At 39.6% G+C, this 27,980-nt stretch overlaps 1 protein-coding gene across 3 annotated transcripts; it reads left to right on the top strand.

Annotated features, from left to right (window-relative positions):
• The first annotated feature begins 55 nt into the window (after window positions 1-55).
• On the top strand, window positions 56-27,980 carry SARM1 (sterile alpha and TIR motif containing 1). 3 transcript variants are annotated; one of them, XM_075196669.1, is made up of 10 exons: window positions 56-139; window positions 732-1,243; window positions 10,693-11,311; window positions 12,997-13,209; window positions 13,289-13,380; window positions 15,160-15,395; window positions 20,287-20,389; window positions 20,886-21,075; window positions 24,948-25,069; window positions 25,900-27,980. In XM_075196669.1, the coding sequence occupies exons 2-10, from the start codon at window positions 789-791 to the stop codon at window positions 26,027-26,029; spliced, it is 2,160 nt and encodes a 719-aa protein (XP_075052770.1). In that variant the 5' UTR covers window positions 56-139; window positions 732-788; the 3' UTR covers window positions 26,030-27,980. The 3 variants fall into 3 exon arrangements, with proteins under 3 accessions (XP_075052770.1, XP_075052769.1, XP_075052771.1); XM_075196668.1 differs by having other exon boundaries at window positions 79-148; XM_075196670.1 differs by lacking the exon at window positions 56-139 and adding an exon at window positions 161-462.

The raw sequence follows: 27,980 nt of genomic DNA, 5'->3' as shown, positions 1-27,980 counted from the left end.
CAAGAAGAGGATGTTGTCGCCAGGGAGACGGGATCCGACTGTTGCCAAGGGGTGGGGCAGAGATGTGGTGACGTCACCCTGCGGCTGACCGTCCTGGGGAGATGCTGGGAGACCAGACAACAGAAGACGACCCAGACAGGTAGAGAAGGTACAACAGGAGACCCCGAGGAGGAAACAGCCTTGTCAGACCCACAGACAATGGAATAGAGTAGTCAGGGATTCTATGATTTAAATAATGTCTTTGTATCACTAATTCTCTGGAACTACACTGTTTGTTGGGAGTAAGCTGTACATGAGCAGAATTGGAAACTCATCCTGCAGTCCATTAACTGCATGTTTCTGGGCAGCACAGTTCAGCTTGTTGTTGTTTTTAAGTTTGAGAAGCACTTGTCTTCGGTTTGGACTTTCCTGTTTAAAAGCAGAGATTGTCTCTGGATGGTGCTTTTATAGCAGTACATTCTGGTACAGTATATAAACCTATTGAATATTGTATATAGAAGCAGTGAAAGCTAGTACTGCTTATAAAACCATTTTTCTGACTGTTGTCTGTGGATGTAAATGATTGTTTTCAATAAGAATTTGTATATTTTGAAAGTCACATTGTCACCTCTAGTTAAATTGAGTTTCCTGTCGGTGCCTTGTTGAAACAATGAAAATGGTGTATTTGTAAATTGTGCACAAATAGTGTTTGCATGTTCTTATCTGACCAGTCTACATTTGTATTTATGTAGGTTGGATACATTGTTCAACAACAATTTTGTCAGTTCAGAGATGCTATAGGGAGATCAATGGTCCTCACTCTTCTCATCTCAGCATATAAACTCTGCAGATTCATCACCATGTTTAACAGCGAACGTCTTGCCGTGCCGGGATATGTAAACAATATGTGCTGGTGGCAGACTTCTGGGGGAGCAAACAGAGTCCAGCAGGTGTCACCAGGGGTTTCCATAGATGTACAGATGGCTTTGGATCGGGTCCTACCTGATCTTCATGTTGCTATCTCTAAGCTGAAACAAGCCATGTGTGAAAAAAGTATTTGTGACAATATCTCAGACATTTTTCAAATAGTGGAAGAGGCATGGGTGATGCCAGCACTGGGACGAGAGGTTGCCCAGGGCTTGTGTGAGACCATCAGACTTGAGGGTGCATTGGACCTGCTTTTAAGTTTTCTTCAATCAACTGAGAAAGAGGTCAAATACCAAGCATGCCAGCTCCTGGAACAGATCCTGGTGTCAGAAAACAGGTAATTGCTGACAATTACTGCTCAGATAGCATTAGAATAATGCATCAGCTATATTTTTACTTCGTAAGAAGGAGCAATAGAGCTCCATTAGTTTTAAAGGAGATCTATAACCAGATTTTAAAATGTGGGTGGTGGTTAATTCACATTTTATAAAGACATGGCAGAATTTGATTACATATATGTTTTAATATTTCATCTTTATTTGTTGTGTGCGTTTCTTTTTCTAATAAAAAAAAGTGATAGCTTATCAGGCAAGACACATAAGAGACAGTATATTGTGTAAAGTCTCATCAGAGCTGGTTTTATGTGAGACAGGTGGATATTGTGAGACACAATGTTTCTGGGAGGAGGAGGAGGTTCTCTCCCCTTGTTCAGGCGCAATAATCAACATAAGGACATGTTTGGGGTTATATCTTGTCTGATAAGCTATAACATTTATTATTGGATTGGGAAGTGGAGAAGCCGACAGAGCATATTCAGAACACAGTCTTTTCACATTGGAAATGAAGGAAGGAGACAGACCCTACTGAAAGACTATGTTACTGTTTCAGCAATATATTTATTAATTGTTGTTCCTTTTGTGCTATACATCTCACACTTCAATGGAGTTTTCAAGCACAAAACTGCTTTGTGGACCCAACATCATCTAGGTTTCAGAGTTGAGCTATGTCCTATACAAGTGCAATAAAGATACACAAATATTCTTGGACGATATAAAGGCCTTTGTGACAAACATTGAAAAACGCTGTTAGAAGCTAGAAAGCTAAAGCTTCATAGTTATCTGAAAGTGAAACACCCTTTTAATGTTATAACTTTTTCCAGGCCTCCGGTGCATTATATTAATATATTAAATATTTCTCATTTTATGATAGGTGTTAGTATAATTCACTTATGATAGTGAAATATCATCACAAAGCAATATTTTGGCACAGCAATGCTATGGTAGGGAAAACAGGGGCGCATGCAGGATTTTTAGGGGGGGTATCCCCCCAACCCAAAAAAACAAAAAAAACATATGCCCGCGCTTGCGCAGCAGCTCCATTTCGGCATCACTGTACTATACAGCAGCCACGGTGCTGTCAAAGAAGCGTCCGCCTCGGTGCTGTATACAATACAGCACCGCCGCGGATGCTTCTTTGACAGCGCCGCGGCTGCTATATAGTACATTGCCGCTATGTGGGGCACGTCGTTAGCGGAGGGGAGGGGTTTCTGGAGACCCAGAAACCCCCCCTGCGTGCGCCCCTGGCAAAATGAAGGCAATGCAGTACAGTAACGGTAGAGTTCAGAGCTGTAATTACAAAAGTAATGGGAAAATAGTGTGTGGGAATTAGTGGCAGGAGAGCAGTGAAGGGACAGGGGCAGGAGTGAAGCATTGAGAATGTAAAGGTGAGAGAGTTTGTGGAAAGCAGAAGTAGCAAGTGAAAGGGTAGCAGAGAAAGCAGGAGTTGAGCAGCTGGGTGGTGAGAGAGAATCACGGAAATAAAGAGATAAAATAAAGATTTAGTTGCCAAGTAACAATGTCCAGAACAGTGTAATAAGATGTGGAGTGGGAGGCATCAGTGGTTGTGCCCTGTTTGTTCAATTGTGTCATTTAACTTTGCATTTTCTAACACAGTGTAAAAAACAAGTATTAGTAGTGTAAATCAGAGGGAGGCCAGTACATTTTGTGCTGGAGCATTTTCAAGTATCCCAAGCTTTTCTAGCTTAGAATACTTGGAAAGAGTTGGTGTTACCAGAACCTGTGGTCCAGGTGTGACTATACACAGGTGTTACACTATGGTGTAATTTTACACAGCCAATGAAATATATGGAAATTATTATTTCAAAGAGCTACAATCAGATACAATACATCCTGGTATGATCAGTTTTCAATACAGAGTCTTTTCCTGAGACCTATATACAATACAGATAGACATTTGTAGTGTCCAATGTACAGTACAGAGAGTATGCTAGAGTATTGTAGTGATTACTAATAAATACAGAGAGCATCTTAGTTACCAATATATAATAAAGGGAGCATTCTAGTGCCAGATGTACAATACATAGAGTATTCTAATGACAGACAAATAGCAGTCTGGTCACCACTGTACAAAACAGAGTGAATGCTAGTGACCTTTATACAGTGAAGGTGTCAGTTCTCTGGTGGCTTTACAATGTACCCCACAGATTTATGGTGGCTTTACCATACAGGTCCCACAAATCTCTGGATGCAGATCCAAGATCTCTGGTGGCTACACAATGGAGACCCACATATTACTTACCCCTCCTGCAGTCCTGTGCTGTCCCTTTCAGAGTGTAGAGGAAGCATACTTTTGCCATGAAGCCATCATACCAAGTAGATTGCTCCTATGACTCCTATTGGTGGATAGCACTTGCCAGTCACCTATCATTGTGTCGGGACCTCCCGGAGAGCTATCCACCACTCAATGTGTTGGGAGTCATCTACTGGTTTCTAATAGAAGGCCCTCTACACCAGGCATGTCAAAATCAAAACCCCAATTGGGCCAAATGATCAAAGTCTAAGATTATGTGGGCCGCAAGAAAAATAAAAAGTCTCATATGCAATTTAGTAAGGTTTATTAATAAGGAAAAGCTAAAATAAAGCTTAATAGTTTTCTCCTGGTGCTTGGCACTGTACCCTCCACCCTGCTTATTGTCCCCTTCACCTGTCTCCCCTGTTTCACACTGTGCCCCTTATGTTGCTTTTGCTCCTCTTCATCTGTCTCCCGTTTCACACTGTGCCCTCCATGCTGCTTTTGCTCTCCTTCATCTGTCTCCCCTGTTTCACACTGTGCCCCTCACGCTGCTTTTACTCCTCTTCACCTGTCTCCCATGTTTCACACTGTGTCCTCCATTTTGCTGCTTTTGCTCCCCTTCACCTGTCTCCCTTGTTTCACACTGTGGAATCCATGCTTCTTTTGCTCCCCTTCACCTGTCTCCTCTGTTTCACACTGTGCACTTCATTCTGCTATTGCTCCCCTTCACCTGTCTCCCCTGTTTCACACTGTGCCCCTCATTCTACTTTTGCTCCCCTTCACCTGTCTCTCCTGTTTCACACTGCACCCTCCATGCTGCTGATTGCTTCTCTTCACTTACCTTTCTATTGCCTTCTTTCTTCTCTTCTGTCTTCTTTTCTTCTGTTTTCTTCTCTTCTTCTTGTGGCTTCTCGCTGTGTGCTCCTCACTGCAAATGTCAGGTGTGATGACATCACGTTCGACATTCAGTGCTAAGGAAATAGAGGAGTAGGGCACCGGCCTCCGCTGGGCCAGATAAGTACTTCTTTTTTCTGGACCTCGGAGCGCCCTCCAAAACTGTGTTCAGGCCGCATGTGGCCCGTGGGTCATGAGTTTCACACATCTGCTCAACACCCTTAACAGCCCTCCTCTCATATTAATTATGCATGCAATTGTCATTTCATAGTTGAATATTACATTTTATGTGACACTGGTGGTGTTGGGATTTTGAGACTGACATACATACTGTATCCTATGCATACACTTGTATCTCTTCACTATTCACTTTTCACCAAAATGCTTCACTTCTTTATGTAGGGGCACTTGTGACTGATTGCTGCCCCCTACATGTCTCTCTCATTGCTGTTCTCTCCATGACTCTCTCATTGCTGTTCTCTCCATGACTCTCTCATTGCACCCTCCATGCCTCTCTGTGTGCTGCCCTCTCCATATCTTGGTGTGATAGAAGCTGCCTTCCAGCAGCAGTGTCTAGCCCCTTACAAGTGCTGGACCTTTCTCAAACCCTATGCTGTATGCTCCAACCTGTTCTTGCAGCTTTTACTACCTGGTACCACTGATGGTGTCTTAGTTGCTGCTTGGAATGTTTGGTACCTGTTTGAAAAACAGATAATTACTAATTACCTCCTGGAAAGCAGAGCAATGACTAAATACTAAGTGATATTCCCCCAAGCAGCCTGACATTAAATTAATAGTGTTTACATTAAATAAATAATTCTCCTCCCTCCCAACCTTTCCCAAAATTAAAAGCATTCCCTGTTGCTATATACATGTATTCCCCCCCACGCCCAGACATTAGACATTAAAATAATAGGTTGGGCACCAGAATATTTTTGTCAACCCTCCCCATATTATTTATAGATTGGAACCCAGAATAGCCACATCAACCCCCATCCCTATTGTTTTTGTAGATTGGGTGCCTCTCTATATTTTTCATAGATTACATAGAGCCAGAACAGCTGTGTCAAAATCTGGATTTCTAAGACCCCTGCCCTAACCCCAGATTCTCTTTCACCTCTGCAGTGGATTGCTTACATGTTCCTTTCCTCTCCTTCTCTTCCTCCAATTCTCTTCCTCTAATTCTTTTTCCTCTACTATCTGCTGCCAGCTCCTGTTGGCAGCAGTCGGCTCGTCTCCACTGACAGTGTAGCAACATCATGACGTTACGTGTTGCGCCAGGGTGCCCGTGAGAGAGGCTCCAATCCATGTGGATGGAATTTATTGCTAAATGAGGAAATGTAATTGCTAAGTGTGTTTTTTTTTATCTATTACTAATACAATGTGCATCATGCCACTTTGAAGTTATTAGTTCATAGTGTACTTGGCTGCATTCTCATAAATACTTTTGCCTACAAAATGGCTGCCTCCATGTTTTTCACTGCCTTTCCTTTACTGATTCCCTTGCCTTAAATTAGAGCAACAATATGAATTATAAGCAACTGGATCAAATTATTAAATGCAGTAAAACAAATCCAGAAATCTAATCAGGTTTGAGATCTGTAAAATAAGCATTAAAACTCTATCTGGCCCCACCTCTACTGCACAATGATGCCGTCACGACAGGGCCAAATTGAAGCAGTTTGCAGCATCACACCCCCTACACTTGCCAATTGGCCTCCCCTCCAGGATCTCTCAGAGGGGAGATACTTAAAGTTGGCAAGTATGGTGTAAATAAAGTTGGATAGTGGATATGGTGGAGCTTAGACTCCCATGATCCAGATCCTGGTAGCAATCAGAGAAGGTCCTATGTATAATAACGCCTGATGGGGTGCTTGGGTGAAGTCCCAGTACTTCATATGATTGCCTCATTGAGGGTGAGAATAAGCTTTTTGCTGCTACATTAGGTCCTTGATTAACAATATACAATGGTTTGAGGACCACTGCTGCAATTTGCCAACAGCAGAAATGAACTTCATATGAAGTCCTGCCTACAGAACTACTAATTGCAGAGTTCAACTTTTTAGATGTGAACTCTCAGGTGCCATCCCCGCTGTTCCCCTGTGCAGCGGTGACGGCCGCCTGATAGTTCCGGCCAAGGTCGTCCTGTTGCTAGGCAATAGGCACGCAACGTCCCTGGCCGTCCTCTCGCCGTCGTGCACATGCGCACTGACCCGCCCCGTTGCTAGGCAACGGGACGTTTCCTTGTCTAGGCGTGAGGACATCAAAGAAAAAAATGCTTTATTAGTCAATGTGTCTGTGCCCCTCTCCTCCTCCTATCACAGCCTGGCTGCCTCTATTTAAACCTGGCTCTGACACCATTAGGGTGCCAGAGTATCAGGTCTCCTGTTCTCCAGGGTTATTGTATGTTCCTGCTCCTGTTTTGGTTCTGACCCGGCTTCCCTGACTTCTCTTATTTATGCGTGTTTGCCTCTGTTGTGACCCCGGCTTGTCGACCGTTCTCCTGGATTCTGTTTCTAGTGCTATCTCTGTGACCTTGGCCTGTCTGACTTCTCTGTGGATCCCCCTTCGGTACCGCCTGTTCCCGTTTGGTTTCTGACCTGGACAGTTCTAACCACTCTCAATCACTACTCTGGTAACTGTCTAGGAGGCCCGCGACCTGCGTACCCTGTGTTGACTCCCCCCCTACTGATTCAGTGGCGCTTATACCAGTTAATGGTTTCTGTGCATCTGTGCTGCTCGAAGTTTGACAATACAGCGCTCCTCGAAGCCTGACATGAACCTTAAAGGCAATATATATTATTCAGTAACCCAACATCGTTACCTCCCCTTTCAATTACAGATAGTTGAAGCTCTTCTACATATTTAGGACAGTATCTAGATTGGATCTTATGCCGATCAAATAAACTGAGTCAGCAGTAATTTCAGCTGATGTGATGCAGGGAACCTACCCTTGTGTTTTAATCCACCATTTTCCATAGTGCATCTCAGAAAGGCAGCTGTCAAGTTGTAGTCTGTCAGTCGCTCTGTCTCTGCTTGTTAGTAAATATGGCAATGGCTTCTAAAATGGCAACATGCTGCAGAGGAGAGGAAGAGAGAATGGGGGATATATGTAGTTAAATATAAACAGTCCATTTATTTCATGTATATTCAGTTTCCGTAATATACAGCCTTTTAAATATATTAATGTCAAATAGTGACTGTACTTGGTCATTAATAGCGTCCTGAGAACAGTTCCTACCTTATTACATGGTCAGCACTGTACTGGGTACAGTAACCGGTTTGTTTTTCTGAAGGCAGTATAACTGTTTTAGTTCTTTCCAAACTCTCTCTGAGTACTGAGGCTGGTTTGCTTTTACAGCTGTTTCACCACTTCACCACCACATGTCTATAAGTGGATAAATTATATATAATAAATCAGCACTTTCCTTCTTGTGATATAAAAGTCCAACAAGAAGCAAACATTAACACACACTGCTGACACCATCAGTGTACTTTCTAGCTATAGTCTCCATTCATTTGAATAGTAGTTAACACACAATTATAGCTTGAAAGCTTTTTTTGAATCTACCATAAAATTATTCCATGAATAGCGATGATAAACCAACATTTACAGTTCTCTGAATTGCCTCTTCCTAAAAGAGTTATTGATCTAGTTATATTATCACATAGCTAGGGAATTCTCCAGCCCCTTCTTAGCCATGTTTGGGTATATAGGCATTATTTAAGTTCATATAGGGATCATTAGAGTCTATGGAGAGACATAGGAGAGGTCTGGCAAATTTTAGGGAGTAAGACTCGACTCAGCTCCCTATTTTAAAGGACAAAATATGCAGGTGGCCCAGTGACCCAGCCCAAGGTAGCCCACTATGGGAGCGGCCTGGGGGGCAGATGTCCCCTAGCCCAGCGAGCCCCTGGACATAGACACAGGGCTTATACCGTAAACCATACTTGCCAACTTTAGGTATATCCCTTCTGGGAGATTCCGCAGGGGAGGTGATTTTGGCTCCTCAACAGCAACAGTGATCCTCAAACCATTGCCATGGAGAGGGGGTGTTCAAAATGACGTGATTCCTGGTAAATCGTGTCATCGAAGCCCTGTCTGGGAGATCTACTCCAAAGTAGACATTCCAGGAGATTGGGCAAATATGGTGGAAACAGTTGATGTCACAGGGAGGGGGAAATATAGAACTTGTTCTATTTACTACCGTCCCACCTCTGCAATCTGCCTTGATAAGTCAGTCATCTTCTATTTTAGTACAAGGTCTGTCACCGTCCTCCTATCGCTATCACAGCTGGAGAAAGGCAGGGAGGGGGACAGCAAAGGAAAAAATGCTTTATTAGTTAAATAAAGCATTTTTTCCTTTTTTTATATAAAAGTTATAATTTTCCATAATTTTTGTAACTTTTTTTAACGAATCTATAACTGAAAGGCAATGCCTGCTCACGTATGCGCAGATTGGCCCTAGACTTGCTAGCGAAGCAATAAGAGCCCTCTTATCAATGCTAGCTAGTATGGCCAGGGAGCTGAGCATTGCTCACCTGTCCCAGCGACATTTTCTTCTTAAATTGTGTGAAAGAAGGTTTTCAATCACTGTGATAAGCAGCAGTAGAAAATCTTACATATTGATAAATACTATTATTTATACCATAATCTCTTTGTATATTTGCATGTGGGTATAGCATACACAAACCATATGTTAAAGTACAATTAGCACATACTACCACATAATGTGTGAAAATACATCACTAACGGACCTGCATGTGACTCTACTCTTTGGCTTCAGCAGTCAAACCCGTCAAAGTTGGCTGCTCACATGTAGTTAGATCATTCATCTTTTTTTTATAGATGGTTTTTAAGCTAGGTTCCAACATGTCCACTTGCCTGGTTGGTATATACACATAAACATGCACCACTCACTTTATTGACATCACAAATTCTGAAAAGGTAGTTTGGTTACTTTGGAGAGCTAAAATTCTTATATGTGAGGATCACTTGGTACATTTGTATGGTAAATGAAACTGCCTTATGTGTACTTGAGCTGTGTGCTGCAATTGGTTTTAAAGGGCATGTAAACATAGCTCAGGGTAGGCAAACACAGTTTATTATGGTACAACCTGCAGTATTGATTTGTTATTTCTTCTTTGTATGCATCATGTTGGAAGGTACAGTATGTACAGAGCTCTCAGACAGACAGGCTCACTTTCTCTTCACTGACCAAGAAGTATTTTTTCCAAAATCCAGCTGAGCTGTGAGATATCTGCTATTTACAGGGCTCATTTTAGAAGCAAAGAATATTCTTATTTCCTCCTTAAAGTGGTTATAACTTCAGTAATAGAGTCTAATACAGCACTGAGAACTATGTGTACCAGGCATATGAGAAGATTTGTGCCAGGTGATTTTGGCAAGTTGTTTAGGCATTAAATGGTGTAACTACTATCTGTTGTTGAGTCCTAAAGGCAGTTTCACGTTTAGATTTTCCCTGGATATCTTTATTTATGACAATGGCCTGATAGTAAATATTGATCAGCTGATCAATGCTACTCCTAGTATTGTGTGTACCAATGCAATTATCAATGTGTGTTATTTTCCTGACAAGTGCAAAAGTGCCATTATGCAGTAACCCATAGCAACTTATATACAACCAATAGACAATTAGCTTTGACCTCTGCACCTTGCTACTAAAAGACTAGTAAAGAACTCCAGGGGGTATATTTACTAAACTGCGGGTTTGAAAAAGTGGAGATGTTGCCTATTGCAACCAATCAGATTCTAGTTATCATTTATTTAGTACATTCTACAAAATTACAGTTACAATCTGATTGGTTGTTTTTCAAACCCGCAGTTTAGTAAATATAACCCCAGATATTGTTTCCCTAGGGTGCATGAACAGTACAGTATTTGTGATCGGTATGTCCAGTGATAGTCCTGGTTTTCATTCTTATCTTATTTTTTTAACTCTATCTGCCCATCGTAATTTAGCGCCATTGTCTCCAACAAAGTGAGACACGGACAGTCATGGCTGTTTTCTTTTCTGCATCAAACAGGGACAGTTAGTCTGAGAAGGCTGTTATATTTTTGTTTGGGTAGAAGCCCAAAACTCCTGCAAGAAACTGTTGGTTGTTGCTGTGTCTCATATCATTATCATGGTAGTTGCAAATCAAGTATTTGTAGAGCTTGGTGGCTTGATGGGCAAGTCTAACATATATATATTTCATTATTTGCATACATTGGCCCATCAACACAATCTGCACCTGTCATGTTCTCATAATATTGCTTTTGTGTACCTCTATTCACAGAGATCGTATTGCTCGTGTTGGCCTGGGAGTGATACTAAACATTTCAAAAGAAAAAGATGATCCGAGACTAGCCCGCAGCCTCTCAGGCATTCTAGAGCACATGTTCAAACACTCTGAAGAAACCTGCACACAGCTGATATGTGACGGAGGTCTGGACTCCATCCTTTTCTGGTGCCGCTGGACAGACCCAGTGATCCTGCGACATTGTGCCATGGCCCTGGCAAACTGTGCTATGTATAGTGGTCCTTCTAATCAGCGTCTGATGATCGAGAAAAGAGCCGCTGAGTGGTTGTTCCCTCTAGTCTTCTCCAAAGAGGACGAGCAGATTCGTTTCAATGCTTGTCTTGCAATCACTGTACTAGCGACAAACAAGGAAATTGAGAAAGAGGTTGAAAGGTCAGGCACATTGGCGTTAGTTGAACCCTTTATATCTTCCTTGGACCCTCAGGAATATGCTCGCTCACTTCTGGATAACAGTGACATCACACAGGGACGGACAGCTGGTGACCTACAGCGCCTTGTGCCATTGCTGGACAGCTCCCGATTAGAAGCTCAGTGCATCGCGGCCTTCTACTTGTGTGTAGAAGCTGCTATAAAGTCCGAACACAAGAATACAAAGGTTAACTATACTTACCGTAATCACCTGGGGCCTGATTCATTAAGGGTCTTAAATGAAGAGGATTCTTATTTCAGTCTCCTGGACAAAAACCATGTTACATTGCAAGGGGTGCAAATGAGTGTTCTGTTTTGCACATAAGTTAAATACTGACTGTTTTTTCATGTAGCACACAAATACTTGATAGCTTATTTGTACACTGAAATTTAAAGTTGATATTTGTGTGCTACATGAAAAAACAGTCAGTATTTAACTTATGTGAAAAACAGAACACTCATTTGCACCCTTTGCAATGTAATTTGGTTTTATCCAGGAGACTGAAATAAGAATCCTCTTCATTTAAGATCCTTAATGAATCAGGCCCCTAATCACTTAACCGTATAAACCATCATTTAAAGCTATTACATTGATATGAGCAGCATATACTGCAGCTGGTTCTGCTAATGTAATAACTATATTTCCATATGTTTTATGCTGTCTCACCTTACTTGCTACATAGATATGTAGTTACTGATGGTGAAAACAGCACAGGTCCATAAAGTTTAATCTTTCCTTTATTCCAATTATGTTGATCCAGAGTAAGACTAAACAAACTCCAGCAAGGCAGTTTATCCTCACAGGGAAATAAATTCCTTAACTACCCCATCCATGGCAGTCACATCCATTCCTGAATCAATTACTCCAACTGTCTTATTTATTAGTTAGAGTTAAAACTAAAATTCTAGTTTCGATAGGTTCGATAGGATCCATGGCATTTAAAAAACAAGACGTGTAGTTATATGTTTGAGGACACATGCAAAAAGTGATAAATACAATGGTTTCATATAGTTTGATTTATGCTTAGCATTATACCTGATGTAAATATCCCATCCTTCAATCACTTACAGACGGGCAGAAATAGAGGTAAAATAGAAATAAGAATAGCCAAAACATAAAATAAAAGATACCGGTGACTTACATAATGGTAAACTTTGTTGGCTTCTCCTTTATATGCATCCCTGGTGCTGCTTAGCAGATTCTCTACCAGTGTTCATAATTTATTGTTCGTCTGCATTACTTACCATTTTTACACTGTAGAGCCATAGCAGCCCATTCCAAGTCTTGACATTTTGGGTTATATTTACTAAACTGCAGGTTTGAAAAGAGATGTTGCCTATAGCAACCAGTCAGATTTTAGTTATCATTTGTTTAGTACATTCTACAAAATGACAGCTAGAATCTGATTGGTTGCTATAGGCAACATCTCCACTTTTTCAAACCCGCAGTTTAGTAAATATACCCCTTTGTCTGCTTCTTTCTTTAGTTCTGTTCTATGTTAGTAATCTCACATAGTTTAGGCTCACCTGAAATATGAACCACTGGCCACTAGGCTGAACAGTTGAATTTTAACGTCCCTGGCGAGCTTTAATTTCCAGGAAATATACAAGATGGATAGTTCATTTTTGCTGTTTATTGTAACCTCTGTACCTACACTGGGATATGAGGGGGAAGCGGAACCTGTGCTGAGCAGTATCATTCTATAAAACACATTATATATAATAGTATACATTACATTATATAGAATAACCATAATATAACTTACACTTTGTATAATACACAAGCGATGCTACTTAGATGTTGACTATCATAGAATAGATTCCTAATAACACTGGCCTATATTGTACATTGTGTCCTTTCTTATTTTCTAGGTGTTCAATGAAATCGGAGCCACACAAAGCTTAAGACGAATTGTGTGTTATTCTGTAGATTGTACAGTTTCCACCTTGGCCAAAAAAGCTCTTCAGATGATGGGGGGAGAGGTCCCATGCCGCATCGCACGGTCCGTGCCTAACTGGAAGCCATTGGAAGTACAAAACTGGCTGCAGCAGATCGGCTTTAACAAATATTCAGAGATATTTTTGGTAAGCTGTGAAAGTGTCACATAGATGTCTATACTCTCTACTGCAATTCCTTCATGTAACACTGAAACGGTTATAACAGGAACATCAGATCGATGGTGACCTGCTGCTGAGGCTGATTGAATCAGATCTGAAAGAAGACTTGGGTATGACCTCCAGCATCACTCGTAAGAGGTCAGTGTCTGGGCCACTGTGGCCATCGTCCCACATGTTGTCTATTGATATAAACTGAAGGGAACAAAGACCTTCATGCAGAATGTAGAACAGTTGAAAATAGGCATTTAAATCAGATACATAGTTATGAGACTACTCTGATCTAACAGGACAAGGCATATTTTAACATGTAGTTAGATGTATAGACAGGTTGAACACGGAATGTTCTGTCAGCATTATAATTTGGTCCACTAAATAAAATAGTGAGATGGGACTGAGCTGAAGCAGACTATAGAATGAACAATAATGTTTCCAATATTTTTTTTATTGTGAAGTGGTTGATATTTAATAATAAAAAGAATAACTCGTTTCTCTATTTTGTATATGAGTACAGTTGAAATGTCTCAACACACACACTTAAGCAAATGCTTTCATTTTTCGTGTTTTCAAATGCACTTCTGTGCAAAGAAATCGATACAGAATTGAGGAACACAAGTTACACTCAGCGTTTTTCATTTCACTGTGTTTGAGAGGTAAGACTGCTACACACACATTACACTTTTTCCTAACAGATAAAAATGTTCATGCACATTGCAGCATGTTCATCATAGGGCATTGGTAGGATTGATAATGTGCTAGTACAATACACCACACTTCAGTCAGCTTCAATAGGGTTATTTTGGATGGAAATATCGACTTATTTGTGACCCCAAAAAGAGCCTGATGCCTGAAACCGATCGGATCATTTTTGGGCATGTCTGTAAATCTGTTTGACAGAAGATCTACTTGGCATCTGATGTGTGTGGTCATTCTGGAAGTGGATCCTGACTTGGTGATCATGACAGAATCATCCCAGCTATATCTTTGTTCATCCTTGTTCATTTTAATGTATTGTGTGAAATTTGATTTTTTTTCATATGATTTACTTGTCTGGATGTTTCTGCATCAGACAAAACGTTCAAAAGTCTTAAAGGACACATGGAAAAGAAAGTTATGCAAGAAAAACACCAGGGGCCTGATTCATTAAGGATCTTAACTTCAGAAACTTCTTATTTCAGTCTCCTGGACAAAACCATGTTACAATGCAAGGGGTGCAAATTAGTATTCTGTTTTGCACATAAGTTAAATACTGACTGTTTTTTCATGTAGCACACAAATACTTGATAGTTTATTTGTACACTGAAATTCAAAGTTGATATATGTGTGCTACATGAAAAAAACAGTCAGTATTTATTAACTTATGTGCAAAACAGAATACTAATTTCCACCCCTTGCATTGTAACATGGTTTTGTCCATGAGACTGAAATAAGAAGTTTCTTAAGTTAAGATCCCTAATGAATCAGGCCCTAGAACACAAATGTTGATTTAAAATGATGATGGTTCATTATAATTTGTATTTTATAAAATTATAATATACAAATTAAATTTGGGTAAATTAACATATTCTTGAAAGACATATGTGGGTTCCTGTCCGCACTCCAAATATGTGAAGTTATCAGAAAAAATATTTAGAGATTACATGAATGGGCGCTTGTCAGTGTGAGGTTAATTATAACAAAAAATGGTGGAACAAGACAAACTATGTTTTGATGAAGATAGTGGCAGCTGGTGGAACATTGCTGAGTCTGCTTATGTCCTGTAGGTGCATATAGGCTCTTAAAATAGTCTAATTATAAATTCATCCCTGTCTATGGACGCACCTATAAATTAAAGTGTGTGATGGACTTCACAAGCAACGGAAAACAATCCTGTATATGTAGAACTGAATTTTGAAAGGCAACAGCTTTTCTCTTCCACAGATTTATGCGGGAACTGGTGGAGTTGAAGACTTTTGCCAACTACTCAACGTGTGACCGCAGTAACCTGGCTGACTGGCTCGGTAGTGTAGAGCCACGGTTCAGGCAGTATACTTATAATCTGGTAACCTGTGGCATTGACCGAAATTTCCTGCATCATGTGACTGAGCAACAACTGGAAAAGGATTGTCAAATTACAACAGGTTTTCACCGAGTGCGTATTTTGTCAGCAGCAAGAGGTGAGTTCTTTACCAGCCTCCAAGAATCATTCTGCCTGTGATTCAGGATCAAAAGTAGGAATTCATGGGAAAGACGTCATTGATGTTTTTTGTCAAACATAAACTGTCATATTATAGTCTTAACCTACATCTGTTACATGCAACTGCTTTATACAGGAAGAGCTGGTTGTCAAGACAAACAAATTTTAGATAGCTATAGGTACCTCCTGATACCGGTAAAGGCTGAGTGCCCAGTATAAATTTCACTTCACTTTCCTGACCCATTCAATTTTTTAATCCAGATTTCATGCAGTTTGGCTGCATGAAAACCTGATGAGAATCTGAGGTTACAAAATATATCTGTGTGTTACACAGACACAGGCTCACATCTCTCAGCATGTCATATGAAAACAGAGGGGGAAGTGGGAAGGGGAGAATTAATTCAGTACACAGAGCAGACAGATCTCAGAGGGGCGTTCCAAAGCCTCTCTGCTCACTACATCATGTGCTGTGTGACTGTGGTTGTCATGGTAGTCCATGACACTGTGCAGAATTAGAAATCATTAATAGCAGCCTGAAGAAACAATTCAAGGAAAAATGTTAAATTCCAACATTCTTTTTATAGCATGCAACAGGGATTTATGTTAAAAAAACAAACCTAATTTTTCCCTGAGATTTCTGCTTTAAGTTAATAATGAGAGTGAGAGGACACCAGGATTGTCATTATTATGTGTGGCATCTTTGTGCTAGAAGCTTTAATTTACAATGAGCAAAGTGCTTCAGAGTACAGAAAATGCATGCCAATAATCTATAGGATCAGACCCATGCATTACCATTGCAAAGCTGGTGGAAAAATTAAGGGCTAGATTTACTAAGCTGCGGGTTTGAAAAAGTGGGGATGTTGCCTATAGCAACCAATCAGATTCTAGCTATCATTTTGTAGAAGGTACTAAATGAATGAAAGCTAGACTCTGATTGGTTGCTATAGGCAACATGCCCACTTTTTCAAACCCGCAGCTTAGTAAATCTAGCCCTAAGTCTTTTACCTGAGTGTAAATGTCTGTACTCCCCTCAGCACAATCATCATCATCATTTATTTATTTATATAGCGCCACTAATTCCGCAGCGCTGTACAGAGAACTCATTCACATCAGTCCCTGCCCCATTGGAGCTTACAGTCTAAATTCCCTAACACACATACACACACACAGACTAAGGTCAATTTTGATAGCAGCAAATAACCTACTAGTATGTTTTTCGAATTTAGAAGTAAACCAGACCACCCGGAGGAAACCCACGCAAACACAGGGAGAACATACAAACTCCATACAGATAAGGCCTTGTTTGGGAATACAACGACTTTTCACACAGAAAATAGTCATCTTTCCCTCATCTAATCTGCACTGAAAGTGTTTAAATCTCCTTCAATCCACAATAAAAAGTAAAATGTGCAGAAAGAATGTATTTTTATAATGTATGATATGAGCATTTATTGCATGTACTGTGCATGAAATCCATCACTAGTCTAAACCCAGAATATAAAGACTACAATTGTAGAGCTGCAGTTCATTGTTCAAGCATTGCTTGTTACGGTACAAGATGTAATCTTCAAGGTCTGCCAGGCAGCATCACATTCAATTACCTGAAGGCAGTGTAGACATAAGATATCATGTCCTGTACAATTCAGTAATTATTCATTACAGTGTGCTAGATTTGTGTCTGCTCAGTTGTCTCATATCTCTGAAATACTCTACAAATTATCTACATCATATTTTGGTGCTGGTTTTTATTATCATATTTTATGGTCAATCTACTTATTTTATCACTGTTATAGCTTAATTTCGGGAGACATGTTCATAGTCAGAGAAAACTTTATGGTCTATTTTTAAGAAACTTATAGACACTAGTATATAGATAATTTTACTTTGACTTCATTCAGAATTCTCAGGTTATCTAGTTATACAAAACAGTCATTCGTCTGTTACAAATCCCATTTCCAACCTTTGTTTTCCTTCTGAAGTGCTCAAGCATTGATTGTTGGAGCTATACATCAGTATTTGTTTACCAGTAAGTAATAATATTGCAGTTCTATAGTAAATCACTCGGAGATGTCACTAGTTCCTGGGCTACATTTTCATGAATATTAGTTCCATGAACAAATTGGCCGCCTCTACTATTTGCAGGAAAATAGATAATAGATTCAGTACAACTTTTCCAATAGTATGTTTGTTCAATGTATATTTTTTGCATATGACCAATATAAAATACAATCTTCCCACACCAGTTTAACAGGAGCCTGACATCACTGCTCTGTGCTGTTGGTAATAATCAGATGCTCTAATTGATTATTTGTAGGTTAAGTCCCTCCCACTTCAAACTTGCCTACACATGGAGACGCAGATATTGGCTACATTGAAATACACTGTGCTGATGTTAATAGTATAATAGCTATATTTACTAGAGATGGGCGGGTCCGTTTCTCAGAGAACCGAACCCACCCGAACTTTGGGTATCCGAGTACCGAGCTGAGCAGCTCGGTACTCTCCCGCCCGTTCCGAATCCAAATCGAGGCCGAACGTCATCGTGACGTCGTCGGATCTCGGGGCTCGGTTCTCGCGATACTTCAACTTTATAAATACACGCCTCCACAGCAATCCATCGCCATTTGACAGAGGGAGAGAGCAGGGTGTAGTCATAGGCTGATTAGAGCAGGGACAGAGAATACAATATTGTTCTTGCAATTGCTCTAACCAAAATCGCTAGTGCAGAGAGGAGGATAGAGGTTTATTATTTTTTCTTAATATTTGGCACTCCCCAGCGCTAATTGTGCATAAATATTTCTGGCTGTCAAAAGTCATATCTGTCAGCAGTATCTACTAAATAATGTTTAGCACTCCTCAGTGCTTTTGGGGTGTCCTCCCTAATTGTGCATTAATATTTCTGGCTGTCAAAAGTCATATCTGTCAGCAGTATCTACTAAATAATTTTTAGCACTCCTCAGTGCTTTTGGGGTGTCCTCCCTAATTGTGCATTAATATTTCTGGCTGTCAAAAGTCATATCTGTCAGCAGTATCTACCAAATAATTTTTAGCACTCCCCAGTGGTTTGCGCTCAGAATGGATTCAAAGCAGTCCACATATGATCTGAATGAGCAACCAGGTTCTGTCACCAGTCCTGATGTTAGTGTTCCCAGTACGTCATCTGGCCAAGGCGATGTCAAACAACAGAGTGTTTCCAAATTAGTGCAAAAAACAAAAACCCAAAATTTTTTTACTGTATTGAAGCGAAAAAGAAGTGTAACTGAGCAAAAGTTAAGTGACGATAAAAAAAAAATTGCAAGCATGCCATTCTACAGACGCAGTGGCAAAGAGAGAATGAGGCCTTCACCTTTGGCTATTAGTGGCAGATCCCAAAAAGTTACCCAGCCTACAATTGGTGCACAACTACTGTTACGCGTCAAAGCCGAGCTGCAAGATAACAGTGAGGCATTACAGGAGACTATTTGCTCTGATTCACAAATGACAACAATCCCTGTGGAGAGTCCATCCAACAGTGGGATGTCTAATAGTGAGCATTCTGCTGATGTGTGCCTTAATAGCCCGAGTGTAGCCGGTGATACACAAATTGAGGATGCCACTTTGGAATTAGAAGAGGATGAGGGGGAGATTTGTGTAGGCGACGAGGGCGCTAATGATAATGTTGATGATTATGATGCAGACAGATACCAAATTGCCTTTCTCAATTTCTATTTATATTCTAGATTATATAACGGCTGAATAGTTTTCTATTTTACTCCTAGTGGAGAGAGGATCTGATGCAGACAGATACCAAACTACCTTTGTCCATTTCAATTTATATTGTACAGTATATAACGGCTGAATTTATTAGTATTTTATACAAGTGGAGGGGGGCCTAGAGAGACAGAAACCAAACTGGCTTTCTCCATGTCAATTAATATTGTACAGTCTATAACGGCTGGATTTTTTGGTATTTTATACAAGTGGAGTGGGGCCTAGAGAGACAGAAACCAAACTGGCTTTCTCCATGTCAATTAATATTGTACAGTCTATAATGGCTGAATTTTTAGTTTTTTTAAAAAAGTGGAGGGGGGCCTATAGAGACAGAAAGCAAACTGTCTTTTTCCATTTCTTTACATATTTAACTATAAGTATAGGGTGTAATATACATCCAAAGACGATGGCTGCATTGCCAATATGCATAGATGGAGAGGAAGACAATCTGTTTTGTGTGTAGAATAAATGAAGGCCTACCAACGAAGAATTAAACAGTTTTTTGGATGATTTATTACCTCAACAATTAGATTACTTGTCTCTAAAACAGTTGGAGCACTAAATTGGGTTAATTTAGGCCCAAAAACATGGATTTTCCAAAAAAATAGCAAAACAAAACCAAAACCAAAACACGCAATGGCGGTTTTGCAAAACCAAAACCAAAACCAAAACACGACGGTAATCCAGATCCAAAACCGAATCCAAAACCAAAACACGGGGGTCAGTGACTATCTCTAATATTTACTAAAGTATGGGTTTGAAAAAGTGGAGATGTTGCCTATAGCAACCAATCAGATTCTAGCTATCATTTATTTAGTGCACTCTACAAAATGACAGCTAGAATCTGATTGGTTGCCATAGACAATATTCCCACTTTTTCAAACCCGCAGTTTGGTAAATATACCCCTAATACTTAAACTGGATACCTATTCCCGCTTTCTGCATCTCTTACCTCTCCGTGTTTTGAAGAGTTAATTCAATAGGTGCTTTGATCCTACTGTAACACAGCTAAAAACTTAGTTCATTACTTAAAACTATTTTTAAAGGAAAGCATGTCAATGTGTCCTATGCTGCACGGATTATAGTACTGTGAAATAACTTGTCCTTCTTGGTCATCACAGAGATGCTGCACTCACCTCTGCCATGCAGTGCAGGTAAATCAAGTTATGATGGCCCTGACGTTTTTATCAGTTACAGACGGAGCACAGGATCACAGCTGGCCAGGTATGTCACTGGGACCCATTACATAGACTGTCACATTTATCCTTTCAAATCTGTTACCCTGGCATAGAATCAGCAATCATTACGTTTTAGATAATCATCCGTTGATACTTGTTATTCCACCACAAGAAGAGATCTGCAGATCACACTGATAGACTGTTCTCTAGATAACTGCGTAGAAAGGGTAGGATTGCTAAAAGAAACCAATAGACATTTGCGTTCATGTTCTAAATTACACGATAAAAGTAACAGAATCTGATTGGATTATATAAATTAGACTGTGTAGACATTTATACCCAGTTGCCTGTGCAATAGTTTTCAGAAATGTCACTTACGCTGCTTTCCAGATGTCATCTTCACTTCACTTTGAGATTACGTTTGGCTTCTCTAAGTCTGTATAATATTTGCATTTTCATGCTGACTTTCTGCTTATTTGCAGTGAATTTTCTTGATATTTGTTGTCCATTTATATTTTTATCTCTACTTTGTATTCTGACAGCCTCCTCAAGGTACATTTGTATCTACATGGCTTTAGTGCATTTATTGACGTGGAAAAGCTGGAGGCGGGGAAGTTTGAGGACAAATTGATTCAGAGCGTGATCAGTGCTAGAAACTTTGTTCTGGTCCTCTCTGCTGGATCTTTGGATAAATGTATGGAGGACGAAGACTGCAAGGATTGGGTGCACAAGGTAAATAAGTGAGATGTTAGTGAATGAGTTGAAGGGAATATCCCATTATCCGATATTTCTAATATTTTATAGGGCATGACTGACATCTTAGTCTCATGGATTAGTCACATTGATGTTCCTTTTTACATGTTGATGAATTATATATACTCAATTATAGTCTACACATCCTTATTGATATTCCAACTATTTGTGATGTAAAAAGCCTAAAATCAAGATAAATCGTGTACCTTTTTCCACCTTTAATGTCACCATGCAATCAACAAAATGCCTAATGAAAAACAAAACAAGTGAAAATACAAACCCTATAATACCCTGGTTGCATAAGTTGTTTGCTAAAGTAATAGTAAACTAATAATTTGTGGAAGCACCTTTTGCTTTAATTAAAGCAGTGATTCTTATTGAATTAGTCTCTATCAATTCCGCACACCTGGACTTTGCCTTTATATCCTGCTCTTCCCTGCAAAAAAAAAGTTTCAGGGCCATCAAATCCAGAGGAGATGTCCTGTGCACAGCCCTCTTTAGGTCATTCTACAGGTATTGAATGGGGTTGTGCTCTGGGCTCTGAATGGACCATTCCAATACTTAGATCTTCCTTGGTTAATTTGATAGTTGGGGCTATTGATTATGTCCTCTATCCTGACTACAGTGACTGTCCCAGCTGAAGAGAAGCAGCCCCAAAGCATGATGCTGCCACTAACATACTTCAGGTAGGTATGGGGTTCTTTGGGCCATGAGCTGCGTTGTCTTTGTGCCAAATATATCTTTTAGAAATAAGGCCATAAAGTTCAACCTTGGTCTCATCAGACCATACAGCATTTTCGCACATGGTTTGGGGTGTTTCAATGTATTTTTTGTTTTGCAAAATTGAGACTGACTTTTATCTCTATTTATGTAAGAAATGGCTTCCTTCTGCCATCCTCCACATAGCCCAGACATGTGCAGAATGCAGGATATTGTTGTCACAGGCAGGGAGTGATCAGTTCCTGCCAGAAATTCCTGCAGCTCCTTTAACGTTTGTCAGAGACCTCATGGTTGCCTTCCTGATGATTTGTCTTCTTGCCCTGCCTTTAACTTTGGAGGGATGTACTGATCTTCGCAATGTCTGTTGTACCACATTTTCTCTACTAATTGATTGTCTTCATAGTGTTCATGGTACACGTAATGCCTTTCAAAATTATTTTATACCCATCTACCGATTGGTACCTTTCAACAATGAGATCTCATATATATTTTGAAAGCTCCAATCCTTGGCTATTCCAATAGGATGCAACCAAGAAACCTGCTGGGAAATCCTACAAGAACAGCTGATCTTTATTTTGGGTTAATCATAATCACTTTCATTTCTGATAGGTGTATGCTAATTATCTCTAAATACAATTTTAAATGTGATTGATTAACTCTGAGCACAGCTACAGCCCCATTATGAGAAGGTGTGCACACTTATGCAAGTTTTGTATTTAACTTATTTTTCCTAAGTTTTCTAAATTGTCTCTTTGTGTTTCTCTTGCGTTTTGTTGGTTGCATTAAAGGTGCAAAAAGTCTGCTATGATTCATCTTGGAATCAGTCTTTACATCACAAACACCTGCAATTTCAATACGGGTGTGTAGACTTTCTATATGTACTGTAGGCTGAATTGATAATATTATATGCAGCTCTCAAAGCGAACTGGCTAATTTTTGGGCGTTAGTTCACTAAAAAAGCTCAAAATATTTTGGCAGCCATTCACCCTAACCAGAGTGTGCAGCCTCAGTAACTGTCACTTCCTGTAAGTGTGTGTCACTTCCTCTACAGGTCCTCTCACAAACTCAGTAATAAAGCTTCCGTCAGGATTCCCACTTCCTCCCTGTACCTCACAGTAGCTCTCTTCACAATCTCAACTCTCTTCTGGGGTTATTACATAACTATATATTGACATTTTGCACAAGTTTATCACACATGTATATAGATATATATATGTATGTATATATATATATATATATATATATATATACACACAAACACACAGACACGGCTATAAAAAGTATTCATCCCTCTCACCTTTTTCCATTTTATTATCTTTCATTATTGATTTATTTTGGATTTTTAACTATTGACCGGCACAAAATAAGCCGTAATTTGAAATAAAAACCCAATTGATTACATAAGTATTCTAGGGAGAAGCATACAGCTGGGAGTCTATTTGGGTAAGTCTCTTACTAGCTTTGCACATCAGGACAATACGATGTTTGCCCATTCTTCTCCACATGGTACTTATGTTTCCCAAATGCTGTCTGGAAAACTCTAACCAAGATTTCATGTGAGTTCTCTTCAACAATAGTCCATAAAAGCTACATTTGTGAGTAGCCTTGCTATTGTCCTATGGACAGTTTCTCTCGTCTCTGCCATGGAGGACTGTAACAGTTCCCATAGGCCTATTGGTGGGCTCCCTAACATGTGCCCTTCTCACACAATCTATCAGTTATAGAGGACGGCCTGTTCTAGCTATTCACAGTTGATTCATATTCTCTCCATTTCTTCATGATGGAATTTACAGTTCTCTGGGAGATACTAAATCTTCTTATATGCTTCAACGGTTTGGTGTATTTGTACAATCTTTTCTCAGATTTCCTTTAAATGTTCTTTTAATTTTTATGATGAAGCTGAATGGAACTTTGAGGTGTAGTATTTTTATTTTTAAAAGAGATAAAACACTTTGATTATACACAAGTAGACTCCAATCAAGGAATTAAGCTACTGCTAAAAGACAGCCGACTGTCCCAACTTTCATTTAGCTGTATCTCAACAAAAGCGTTGAATAATTATGTAATCAATTATTGTTTCTCTTTTAATCGTAAGAAATTAAGAAAAATCTTTGAAGTTAGTATATTATGTTGAATAGTGGTAAGAATTCCGGAATAAAGTCAATTTGCTTCCATGATGTAAAAAATTAAATTCTGAAATATAGCCTCAGTCTAAATACATTTCATAGCCACTGTGCATATATAGTAAAGCATGTAGAGTTTTTAGTGCTTGTACTAGATGCTATTTATTACACTTACATTATCACAAAGTACAACAATATTTTTCAGTTTACTTAGATCATTATCTTGGGATGTAACTAATTTTAGGACAAATTATGTAAATGGATTTCCACCTTCAGGTGATTTCACTTATTTGCTAGTACATACCTTCCCCCGAAGTTTTACTAAATATGTAACATATTAGCTTTCTGGCATTCTTGTGTGCTTTTTAGCCATGTATTTATATCATCAGACACAGTTGTTTATTCCCAATTGTCCTGGATTGCTATGCTGCTAGATACAATTGCATCCGGAGAGCAGCTTTGTTTCGTACTGCCAGAAATGGCAAACAACGCCTGTTAGTATAAGGACATAACCGAAAAAAATAGAAGGAAGCTGGAACGGATGAGCAATGGATTTAGTTATGGTTGTAGGAGGTTGTGTTCAAGTCAATAAACTAAAGTCATCATTTGGATATTGGAAACACTTTTACATTTAGAGGGAATTGACCACAATTTTAAGTGAACTGTTTTTTTTTTTTATTCCATTTGATCAATTTAGCCTTTGGAAGCTCTGATCTGCTATTGATTAAGCTATTTTTAAATGGTAATGAATTTGGGGATATTCCTGTACAGTAAACTTGCGTAAACCAGTGTGTGTCCATATAGTTATGTTATGCACTGTGGTCCTGTACAAATGCACCAACAGCATCAACATACTTAGCAAGTAAACCGATTAGAATTAAAATAGTAATTCTAACAGCCTCTGCTACTAGAGCTCCCTGATGCCCAGGTATACGTCTTACCATCCCTTCTCTGCCGAATGATGTACATGTCTGATTGGTGGCTCTTACTGGTTTCTGTTCCTTTTAGGAGATTGTCACCGCATTAAATTGTGGTAAGAACATTGTGCCGGTCACGGATAAGTTTGAATGGCCCAATCCAATGACGCTCCCTGAAGACATGAGAGCAGTGTTAAAGTTCAATGGCATCAAGTAAGTACTGCTCTTAATCTGTTAAGAATATGTTCTCTTGGATAACACCTATTATCAGAAGATGTAGACAGATTATAATGGTATAATACCTGGGGACAGTAAAGATGCCCACACACTCTGCAATATCTCAGCTAATACCAGGCAACTGGCCAAATATCACACAGTGTGTGGCATAAAATATCCCCGATGCCAGAAAAATAATTTATGAAAAAGAATACGTTTATTATTATCGGCTACGGTAGAAAATGCAATTTAAATAAGACTGGTATCAGCATCACCTAACCACAAGAATGGGTGGATACTGTGCAATTGGACAACACACATGTGGACAAATTAAATAACGAAAGAAAGTTGTTGTCCGTTGCTCACAAACCAGCAATATATAAATCACTATGTGTCAGCAAATACATAAAGGAGAACTTTGTGCACAATATAGCTATATTTGAATTAACATCAAGGCATCTCCTTTAGGTGAGCGTAAATTAAATAATGATCCTGATGTGTTTTGTGGCTCATTGATTTGATTGTTAAGTGGTTGTGCCAGATAATCAAATCTCACTATCTTTTATCAAAGGGCTAAAAAGGATTCAGAATAGCAGTGGAAATTTTCCATAGGCAGACGAGATTCTGAATGGAAATTAGCTTGGGAGAATGGGTAGTGGAAGAGCCACTACTGAACAAATTGCTGTATGTAAGAAGACCTAAGGTCACTTGTGTAACCAGAAATAGCACAGCCACGAATGTTTCTGTGTAACTATTAAAAGTAATGGTGTTAATCAGTGATAATGACCATTCCAATAGGTCACATATTCATACGTTTTTATTACCAGGTGGTCCCATGAGTACCAGGATGCGACTGTTGAGAAGATTATTCGCTTCTTGCAAGGCCGCTCCTCCCGGGACTCTTCAGTTGGCTCGGAGAACAGCCTAGACGGCACTCCTCCTCTTGGGGAAAAATAGAGAAGTGCAACTGAAGTTCAAGATTTAGGAATAATGACAGTAATACCCGTAGGATGTTCATGCACCTCCTTGTATTTCTTGGTCTGTTGGACTTGAACCCTTAACTTTTCTGTGGCCTCAGATATTTCCTCAGGCATTTCCTTTCTACCTGCTTGGTCTCTTCCTTCCGCCATCTTGAACTTTCTCAGGAGAACAGAGAAGCTATGTTCCCTACGGAAAAGACCCACTCATGACCTCAATGCAATAAGAACTTAACTTGGAACACACATTAAACAGTCTATTCTGTTACACAAATACAGTGCAATTCGGAAAGCAAGATTTATCTTAGGTGAAAGTGTCTCACTCATCGTGTCTCCGTTTCCAAGCTTTAGAGGACCACAGGTGTAACAGCAATGACTGTGCAACTCAGTGTTATCCTCAGCAGCACTGGCTGTTATTCTGTCCTACTCGCACCTTGATATCCTATAGTCACCTGCTGAGCACTTATCAAATCAGTACAAATGGATGATTATCGGGTCCTCCTGTTGAAGTGATTAGGAGATGTCATTTGTGAGACAGTGAAGAAGAGATCATCCAAGTGAGGATAGGATCTCCAGGTCTGGATGCTCTCTGTCTCTTCTCCTCTTACAGGGCAAGGTGTTCCCTCTACTTGCTTTACACCAGACCATTATATAGATATATTTGGTCACTCCTTTCATGCTCAACTACTGTTTAACTTTAATAGAATGAAAAAATTAAACAGTGATGTAACATCTGCAAATGTTTGGGCACTCAGTACTTCGTAACACTTCTTGTGGCAGGAATCACAGCTTCCAAATATCCTTGTGTCCATATAACAGTCTTTCTATTCTTCTTTTATGAATGTTTTCCCACTTTTTTGCAGAAATCTTTTACTTCAGAAATATTCTTAGTTGTCAGGATTTGATATTTACTGGAACTAATTCTCGCATCCAGACAATATTTCCTGTGTCATCAGCGCCAAAAAACCCAAAAGCATAATAGATCCACCCAATGCTTAACATTGGCAAGGTGTTCATTTCTTCAACGGTTTCACCTGGTTTCTTCCATATGTATCCTTTGGGGTTGTGCCAGCTTAGAGGAGCCCATGGTTGTTGAGAGTAGACACACTATCCTGAGAGGGTAGAAGGGTCAGGATATTTATTCACATTACTTAATTAAATAAATAATTAACGAGTTAACCAAGCTTTGAGGCCTTACCATTAAATTAGTATTAATTAATCAACTGAAAGAGTGCTCAAACTTTTGCACATATCACATTCACTATTACATTATTATTTTTTTCAATCAGTTTAATTCACCAACTACGTAGTAATTGTGCATTAATGTGTACAGAAATAGGTCATGTATCCTTGTACCCGGCAGAGGATACATTGCCTTCTGTACACCAAAGACATTCAGTGAAACATATCATACCCCATTCATACTGCACCAAAATCCCGGGTTTTTCCCAGGGCGAGCTCAAACGACCCGGGTCTTGGTGCAGTATGAATGGTACAAGTCAAAAATCCCGGGTCTAAAAACCCGGGTCTTCAACCCGGGATTTATCGAGGGGTAACTCCCGGGTCGGACCCGGGTTGCCTGCACTATGAATGGTGCAACCCGGGTTTTTCAACCCGGGTTGCACAGAAAACAAGATGATTGGCTGTCTGCCTGTCTCTGGAGGATTTAAAGCAGGAGAATACAAAGAATGTATATGAAAAGAAGGGCAGTTTACAGAAATTTTATTAATGGCTATTACATACATAAATATACCATTGGGTATACATGATTGGAGATATATAGAGAAGGCATACCATCACTATTGTACTTTTTTATATATATATAAATCATGCTAATAGATAGAGTATATTTCCCTTTAAAGGTTACTTGTCCTGATTAAAGTGCAGTGCTGTGTATTTATTTGGGTGTCTGATGTAGCTGATATCCCACA

This window comes from Mixophyes fleayi, chromosome 2 (assembly GCF_038048845.1).
Source record: "Mixophyes fleayi isolate aMixFle1 chromosome 2, aMixFle1.hap1, whole genome shotgun sequence".
NCBI lineage: Eukaryota > Metazoa > Chordata > Amphibia > Anura > Limnodynastidae > Mixophyes > Mixophyes fleayi.
The sequence above is the reverse complement of the archived record's forward strand: the minus strand, read 5'-3'. Positions and strand labels throughout refer to the sequence as shown.